Source organism: Cyprinodon variegatus, unplaced genomic scaffold, assembly GCF_000732505.1.
Source record: "Cyprinodon variegatus isolate N-32 unplaced genomic scaffold, C_variegatus-1.0 Scaffold516, whole genome shotgun sequence".
Taxonomy (NCBI): Eukaryota; Metazoa; Chordata; class Actinopteri; order Cyprinodontiformes; family Cyprinodontidae; genus Cyprinodon; species Cyprinodon variegatus.
Genome location: NW_015150969.1, coordinates 327147 through 336437, shown reverse-complemented (window position 1 = coordinate 336437; position 9291 = coordinate 327147). Strand labels below are relative to the sequence as shown.

Below are 9291 nucleotides of genomic sequence, written 5' to 3'. Positions count from 1 at the left end.
CAGATTTGGTGCTGCATGCACAGTTAAAGGGCTCCACAGTGCTTTCTGCCAGAGTGGTGGCAACCATTTTTTTTAATCGATACTAAGAAGTGAAAGATCGATATTATATTGGGCAGCCGAATATCACGATATATCGCCAAAACGATCTTTTCCAACACCCCTAATGGTGACACGCTAAAGTCAATGAGCCTACCAGCTTTTTAGCAGGAGAAACATCCTCCTCATCCTCTCCTTTATTTAATCTCTTCAACTCCAATTTCTGTTCTGGCTCTCTTGCTGCTGCTGGTGTTGCTCCTTCCTCTCCATTCGCTCCTCCCTGTTTTTTCTCTCCCTGTTCCATGCTTTCTGTCAGGAATAAATAAAGAGAAGACAGGAGAGTGATTAACTAGAAACGATAAAAAAAAAAAAATAATGAAATCCCATGTTCTAGAGAATAAGTGTACAACTCGAGTCCTCAAGGGCCACCATTTTGCATCACATCAGAATCAATGCCATACCACACTGAGGAGGCAAACCAGCCATTTATACCAGGTGTGTTGGTCCAGAGTAGCATGTAAAACCTAAAGGACATCAGGGAAGGTTGTACACTACTTTCATTAACCGGGGATAAAATCACACTTTAAAAATGGGCAAAAAGATCCATTTTATAACTGATCTTATTGCAAACTGTCTGGTATGTGCAGAAACCATGCTAAATATATCATAAATCACAAAACATGAATTAAAAAATCCTTTGTCAGAGGAAGGATTAGATTGGAATGAAAGGTCACCAAAAGCCTGTTTATAACAATAAATTTTGGATGATGCCGTATGTCATTTTCAAGTAAGTACCTTTAGTTTTTAATGTAATTATAACAAACACAGCTCACACATGCTCCAAAGATGAGATATTTTATAATAAAAAAAAGTTTAAAAAAAGGTATGTCAGAAAATACAAGCTGTTCTCTATGACAGCAGTCACTTTATTTCCTGCGATGAATTCCACTTAATTTTTGTAATTTCTGATTAAGGACAGATTTACTTTCTTCCATGGGCCATACAGTAGCCCATGGAATGACCTAACAAGGTTCATACCCTCAAAACATCTCCATTAATTATTTTAACAGGATTTTATTATGCATTAAAGATTAGAGTTATTTTATCTTATTTACTAGAATAATTTCAACTGTTTTTTTTTAAATCACAATGTTCCAAGGAGTTGTTAAATATGAAGGGGTGAGGATTATTTTAAATTCCTGAAACGATTCTGATATAAAATAATAAAAATTTGATTTATTGCAAAAATCAATACTGCAATGTCCAGATTATATAAACACACACAGTACAACTGCAGCTATAGTCCTGTAAATAATCTTGCCCATAATCAAATATTGGGGTTAAAGTGTTTCGGTCTATATTCTCTAATAAAGAAACTTCAGCTTTCTATTGACTGAGGAGCTAAATATAGGTCTGCTAGTAGCATTAAATATCACATCCTGCCAGACAGAGATCTCACTTTGACTGGAAATTGAGTCTGACTTCCAATAGTAGCAGGTTTAAAATGAAAAGCAATGATGCTCGAAACAAAACACGTTGTTATTTTTAGTTTTAGTTCACGGGTTTAACTGGACTGACTGGTTTTAGCGTGTTTGGGTTAAAAAAAAAATCTGATAAAGAAAAAACAGGAGGATAATCCATTTTGGAACGTGAACTTCTTTCATTTGCTAACATTAGCAATCGGTCTGATAGCAAGCTAGCGCCACCACCTCAGTACTGTAAAAATAAGAAAATAATACATTAGTTTATGAAGGAGCCAAACAATAATGTCTGTCTGATGCAGGAAAACATAGGACAGACATAAAAACTCGATGTTTAGTTTGCTTATTTAAGCTTAGCGTTGTAAAAAGACATCCATATACTCACTGTAATCTGTTGAAACGACGCATGCGCAAGAAGCAGCTTCCGGTTTTTGAGTTCTCTCATTCGTCTGTCATCAACCGAATCTGCTGCTGTGAATCAAATTATCACAGTTAACGGATTTACTATCTGAGGGACACAGAATGGCAAAGTTTACTAGAGATAATAGATTTAATAATATCATGTACAGGCATATCTTGTATCATGCATGGCATATCTTGTTCCTATAAATATCTTTTTTATTTAAATTTTTTTTTAAGTGTCCCACTTTTGCATACATTGCTCGCATTTTTATCGTTAATAATCTATTTTGTTGTTGTCTGCATGCGTTTTTCAGAGTGTTACAGGTCACATTTGGAGGATATCAATCTGACTTTCATTCGGTGAAATAAATAAATATAGGCCACCTTATAAATATATACCACCTTAGAATGAACATAAAACATATATAAGTTAAAACAGCTAAATCAGATTGGACTTCCATAAAAGTATACATAATACTATTTGAAAAATTTCATTATTTTCAAAGATTTTAAATTAGTCTAGAAACACGAAGCACTGCCTCAATATTCTCCATCTCCTAGCAGTAAACCATAGCAGCGGATGATTCAACAGCTGTTTTTTGATAAAGCTTATAGTTAGAGTGGCTCGGGTTATCCGGAGCTATCTCTATAGTTATGCTGCTATAGGTTTAGACTTCTGGGGGACATAGGGACCCCTATTTTATCATTCTGCTTCATTCTATCTCTATTCTCCCACTCTGCAGAATCTGTTTGTTCAATCTCTAACATTATGCTCTCTCTGCTTTTTCCTCGTAGTAGCTTTCCCGCGTCTGTTTTTGTTTGGCTGTGACACCATCCTGGAGAGAAATATCAGCTGTTCTGCTGCCATTAACACCTTTGTTTATAGATGTTGGAGATCGGCCTGTTTTCCAGACTGGCTGGATATACTCTCTTCATTCTCTGACATGGGAGTTGGCTCAGAGCTCGTCTGCCAGGCTGTGTGTTTCCTGGACCGGACCGCCTTTTACAGCTGCTTTTTGTATCTCTGCTTCTGTCTCCTTGAACCCCAGTCAGCCTCGGCAGATGGCCGCTCACACTGAGCCTGGTTCTGCTGGAGGTTTCTACCTGTTAAAAGGGAGTTTTTCCTCTCCACTGTCGCTACAAGCATGCTTTGTGTGAGGGATTGCATTGAGTCAATGAGTCGATGCAATCAACTGGTTTTCCTTAGATAGGAAAACTTTGAATCAATTTTACTGTATGATCTGGTTAAGCTGTAAAGGGCTTTGAGATGACATGTGTTGTGAATTGGTGCTATAGAAATAAACTGAATTGAATTGAATTATTTCAGATACAGTTCACAGGTCTCAGTTTTCTCCATTGCTGTTTTTTTCTTCTTTGATTGAAGTAAATGACAATATCCAGCAGAGGGAGCTGTACATTTCTCATCTTGTTCAGAAAAGATCTATCTATTTATCTATATATTTTTTATGGACAATCAAGACTTTACTTTTCAAGAATTTTCTGGATTAATGTTTTATTTAATCAATTTTCCTTTCAGACTACCTTCCAAAGAGTCAGATTAATACGAGTTTTAATCTAAATGTAAATCAGATATGCTGAGAATAAGTGATAATGAAACCTGTTACACTTCTTAGTTCAGTTAACCCAAATCACAATTTTGTTTTGCAACTGTACAAAAATCTGGTAACAATTTTCTTTTTAATCGCTATCCTAACAGCTCAATGAATTTATAATAAAATAGTTTTAGCCTCATAATTGATAATTGACTAATTTACATAGTTTCTTTTGAAGAAAGATTTTACTTTTAACTTCTTCTCCTAAAATATACATTTCTTTTTCTTTTTTCCTCAAATACATTACTTTGAATAGTCTTGCCACTGAAATGAACTATATTGATCAACTTGCCTCACTTCTTTCTTTACCTGTCTCATTTAGGCTGTTTACTGATTGTATGTTATCCGTGGACAGCAAATCAAATAAAACTTTATTTATAAAGTGCTTTTCATGTCACGGGCATGTGTTGCTGCTTTAAAAAATATCAGGAGTTCTAACTAAAGCCCATCCATATTTTCATCATAAGTTATTTTAAAATTAAAAAAAAATATGTGGTAGCAGGGGCCCGATGGGGTGTAGCAGTAGAGCAGCACTTCAGATCAAGAGATTAGTCCACAAGCCATTCAAATCTAAACCTCGGAGCCCTTGCTATGTGTCTGCAACTCTTCCCTAGATGTTTTCCAGTCTGTGTGACAATATTTCTTCTCATGTTTAGTTCCCACAGCAGACATCATCTTAGAGCCGACTAAACTAAATGATTTAGACCACAAGAAGAAAAACAAGGATGCTTACTTTGGGGAAATCCAGCATGCGTCCGTATTTACATGGCTTATCCCTGGAGGACATAGATGATGTTGCCTGTTAAACAGAACTGCAAGCTCAGTGTAAAATATTTTTTTAAGTGGGGCTCTGTGGAGCAATTTACCCCAAAATGGTATAAAAATGGGTGTGTGCACAAGGGTGAGGCCTGAGAAAATAGTACATCAACAGACACTCAAATAAGGTAAACAACCTGACTCCTGTTTTAGATTTCTATAATGTAAAAAGGAAATTTCTTAGGCTGTAAGCAAAACTTTATATAAAACATTATACTTATCATGCATAGTGTTACTAATGTTACTAGTGTTACTGAACTACAATCCCTGAATAGCAAGAACTAGCACCAGTTTCAGTAATTTCAGTTTACAACATTTAGTTCTCCAGCTTTTTAAAATCATTTCCATCCGAATCAGTTTGGACAACCCAATTTTAGAAAGTACGGTACTGTAATTGCCTTGCAGAGGGATTACTTTTCCATTGATGACAGAGGCTTGGTCTAAAAGGATTTTGTTTGAACTTAAACTAAGATGGAGAAAATCTTCTTTGATGTTGTTTGTATTTGTTTTTTTTTCTCAATTTGTTTATTGCAACAAGACACCAAACATCAGGCAGACTAAATCTCTCAAGACAAGTTTTCAAATATAGACAAATATTCTAAGAAAATCAGGCCTTTGGTGGGACCTAGTGCAAAGAACGGAACAGGGTGCACTTATATAAACAAATATAAACTTTTGAAATGATGAATAGCTTATAACACCATTTTTTAATTATCTGTAATCATCTTCACTGTAGCTTGAATAGGATAGGGAGTGTCATACCTACCTGGATTTTTCCATCTGTGTTTCCTCCCTCCTGTAGGAGATGCTTCCCACCATAATTACCTCAAGCTGCAGCTCATCCGAGCGCTCTCCTGAAGTTGTAGAGAAAGCAATGATCTGCAGTTCTTTCTCAGCATTAAAGTGGTAAACTGATCCTGTAGCTAATTCTCATTGTCTCGCTTTTAAAGTTACTTACCTCTCATTTTTACTCCTTGCAGACCTTTGGTCCTTATGGCAGTGCAATTTGAAGCATCCTGCCACTCACCTCACCTCATTCCAATCATCACTCCTCTCAGTATATAATCTCCCTGTTTCACTCTCTCCCATTGAGATCCCGTTTGAGATATTTTATTAGAGAATTTTATCAGAGAATATTATTGAAGTACATTTAATACATCTTGGATGTATCTTCTTGATGCTGATTTAAATTTGCACATGATGAAGATGTTGAGTTCCTTGCAGCTTATTTGCACTTTTAAATCACCAGAGCAAGATTTATTGATGCAAAACTGTAGTGAGGAGAAATGTAAGACTTTTTAGAATATTTCTGCATTCCCAACAAACATTAAATGTTGAATTTACTCAATTCTTTTTATATTTAATAATAATATCATTGAACTTTATTGATCTCACGTTGGAGAAATTTACCTCAGCATTTAAACCATCCCCTTGGAGAGCAGTGGGCTGCAATCGTGAGGTGCCTGGGGAGCAGTGTGGGGTCTTGCTCAGAGAGCCAGAGTGGCAGTCTGAGGGAGTGGGGCTCAAACTCAGAACCTCAGGATTCCAAGCTCTATTCCCTAATCATTAGGCCACCATGAAAATGATGAAAATATGTTTTTTTTCCCCCAATCATATGCTAATTCATTAACATGAACATTCAATCTTAAACCTACAAGTTAAAGGATGAAATACCTGTCATAAACAGGACAGATAGACCCAGGAGAGTCAGACAGTGGGAAGTTTCAAAACGTTTAATGACAAAATAAATAAACAGAACAGAAATGCGGACTGCAGCAGCTGCAGGGGGAGGGCGGAGCCTCGCTCAGCACTGGAACTCTGGAGGGACAAACACAAGTAAGTGACCACAATAAACTGACAGAAGATGATAATTATCCGTGTGAGTCACCTATATGGTTTACAGTTCAGGTTATCCTCTCATCTAAGGCAGGATCATCCTATGCACTGTCAATGAGATGCGGCGCTGAGCCGTCCAGAGCGTCCCCCATGCAGCAGCTCCAGTGCTCAGGTTGGAGACTGACCCAGGTCGAGAAACAGTTCAGAATAGGACTGTTCTGAGATACAGGAGTCCGTAGCCCGGTCAGGGGTTCCGATCCAAACAAGAACAGACAGATTTAGGGTTCCAGGAATCCACAGAGGCTTCAAGCAGGTTCAGAGTTCCAATGAGTCCATCAGCGAGCTCAGATGGAGACAGGCGGGCTCAGTGGTTGAGGGACAGAGACAAGACATAGTACCAGGATAACTGCATAACTCTAAAATTTACTCCTCCTAGCGGCCAGGATCACAGGAATTAAAACTGGCCTGCCCCGCACTCTAAGCCAAAACCCTGAGGGCCCCGCAGTGAAGAGCCGGGGCACGATCAGGAGAAAGAAGACAAACAACTATTAACATCCTGTCCACAAACAGACCGCCAAGAGTCAGGACATAAACCAGGGACTTAACTAAACTAAAAAACCAACACACATGAATAACAAACACATATAAACTAATACAAATGATCTGACCCTATTAGTTGGGCTGAACCATATATAAAGCAGCAGGAGCAGGTGAATAATATCAATGATAATTAGAGAGCGGGGAGGGAATGGTGGGTAGATGAATTGAGAAATTAGATCAGCTACTTAAGTAGGCTTTTTCATGCTATACTATACTAAGAGCTATTTTAATGAAAGAAAGTCCAGCTGGAATAAAATATTAATCAATTATTGCATTTTCTGTGAAAAGCGTCTAAAGATATCCAACAAACCCATGTTTCCCACACTGGGTGAAGAAATACCAGATTTTGATTTTTTTCTTACACATAACTTTATATCATTGTTCAGGTTGTAGTTCAGTTCAAGGGTTCTTCGTGTTACTGTTATTGTTGATTGGCACCAAAGTAGTTACAGACTGATGAGATGATGCAGACAGACACAGTGGGCTTTAGTTGTTATATCAGCTGATCCTGGATCAGTTTCATGCTCTGATCCTGTCTGGTATGTCTGTAATTCATCCCCTTGATGGTGATCTGAGAGATGAGACTCATTACTGTGCTGGCACATGCCCAAACTTGCCTTGTCCAAATAACTTTTAAAGATCAGTTTGCTCGGATCCGGACCGCTAATAACTACATTCCCCTCTTTAATGAAAAGGAAAAAAAAACTCCAGGGGAGGAGTCCCAAATTTAGATTGAGTTTTATTGTTGCAGGAATTTCAACTTTTAGCACGAGGAATTTGATCTCTGTCCTCAAGGTCACTTAGGTAAAAACTAAAGGGTTTACTAATATAGAGATAGATAACCAAGCAGGATCACTATGTTTACATTTTTCTATTTTGGAGCCACACATAGGACACTGTAATCTTAAGAAATACTCCGTAAAATTTAAACTTCAACTATATGAAGTTAAAATGCATTCTCTAGAGGTAGTGAAAAATTGTTCTAGTTAAGTACTATTCACATCTGAAGAGTATTTTGTTTGTATTGCAGTTTAAAGCGCATGCAGTAAATATCATTCATTGTTAGTTGTTTTGGGAAACCATCAACTACTATCTTATTTGTTTGTACCTGTAGACAGTAGAGCACTTGGCTAAGATATGTTTGTCATAATCTGTTTTGTTTTTTCATTCGATGTAGAAACATTTTATAAAATGGAGGCAGTGTCACAATAGTAGTATCAAGCCAAACGTAGGGATATAATGTATATTAAATGTTGGTATTTTCAAATCCCAAAAAGTGTCTTGCATCAGCAGGGTTAATCAGATATAATACAAAACAAAGTGAAATTCGAAAAACCCAGGAACATGATGGAAAACAAAGTTCAGACACCTATTTCATATTTTTGATTAATTAAACAGATATCTGCATATGCATAATCAACAGCCTCGTGCAGAAAAGTACGTTTAAGGGTTTTGTCTCTGCGTTTCAGGGATACCAGATATAGACGAGGGTCATGATCGAAACAGCAAAATTTGGTTCAATAGAGCAAAAAGAGAGCAGCGCAAAACCCACAGGGAAGGCAAAGCGAATTTTGCTGGGGTTCCAAAAATTGGAACTCTGTCAATTAATGTTGCGTCGACTAATCAGCTGTTGTGACGTAGGATGAAGGGATTCACCATAGAACAGAGCATCTCTAGAGAATATGATGGACCAATGGGAGAATGGCGCTATTGTTTAGCGTTCAGAGAGAGAGGAACTTGCTTGGTAAAATCCAGGTCCACCATGTTTTGAGTTGAACAGAGAACAGGCAAGTATATAAAGCTCCTCCTCTTCAATGAAACATTGAAGTGAGTGGAGCATTCTCCCCATTTGGGAAATTTCAAGCAAGCACAGTATGTAAATGAGGAATGATAGGGGGCATCAGTATTTAAAGCCTCTGTCATCCCATGACTGAAAGACAGTAGGATCCCTCACAAGGTAACATACCCCTCAAACAGAGGTGTGCCAACTGGCAAAGGAGTATCTGTTTAAAGCACATTAAGGTACAGGCAGAGGGGCAGGGCACTGAGACCCCCAGCCTAGCATCATGGTCATGTCCTTGGGGCCACAAATCCCTGTTAAAAAGGGGCTTCCATGCTTCTCCAGGCAGCAATTTGTAACTACTGGACAGATTGACGTTGAAAACATGGTAAGCGAGCCGCAGCTCCTGCTGGTAAGGATTTACAGATGTGAACATAGAGAAACGTCGTTTTATTTAACCCATCAATATCATTACTGCCAACAGATTGGGAACAAAACTCCTGCTAAGAAATGATTGTCACTCTTGGACAGAATGAAAAGTTGCAAACGACTGTGTTTTCTACTTCCTTGTGTAGTATGGTGTTGTCAGCTGGCGGTGTGTGCTGAACGCATCCCCCCTGGAGCCAGCCGGAATGGGGGTAAAGCTGCTCAGAGTATAAATGCTGCAGACGCTGTGAGAGGCAGATCATTTTCTGCACTGCCTGTACGTGTGTCAAGCATAGTGAAC

The 9291-nt window shown here is 38.1% G+C and overlaps 1 protein-coding gene across 1 annotated transcript in view; it reads right to left on the bottom strand.

Annotated features, from left to right (window-relative positions):
- The window catches only part of rnmt (RNA (guanine-7-) methyltransferase), a 7503-nt gene extending 5549 nt beyond the window's left edge, over window positions 1–1954 (bottom strand). The window contains exons 1-2 of the mRNA XM_015390852.1: window positions 1903–1954; window positions 194–345 (exon numbers count right to left, since the gene is read on the bottom strand). Of these exons, the coding sequence (XP_015246338.1) occupies window positions 194–340 (147 nt within the window). The 5' untranslated portion in view covers window positions 341–345; window positions 1903–1954. The remainder of the gene's footprint in view (window positions 1–193; window positions 346–1902) is intronic.
- Between the last annotated feature and the right edge of the window lie 7337 nt (window positions 1955–9291).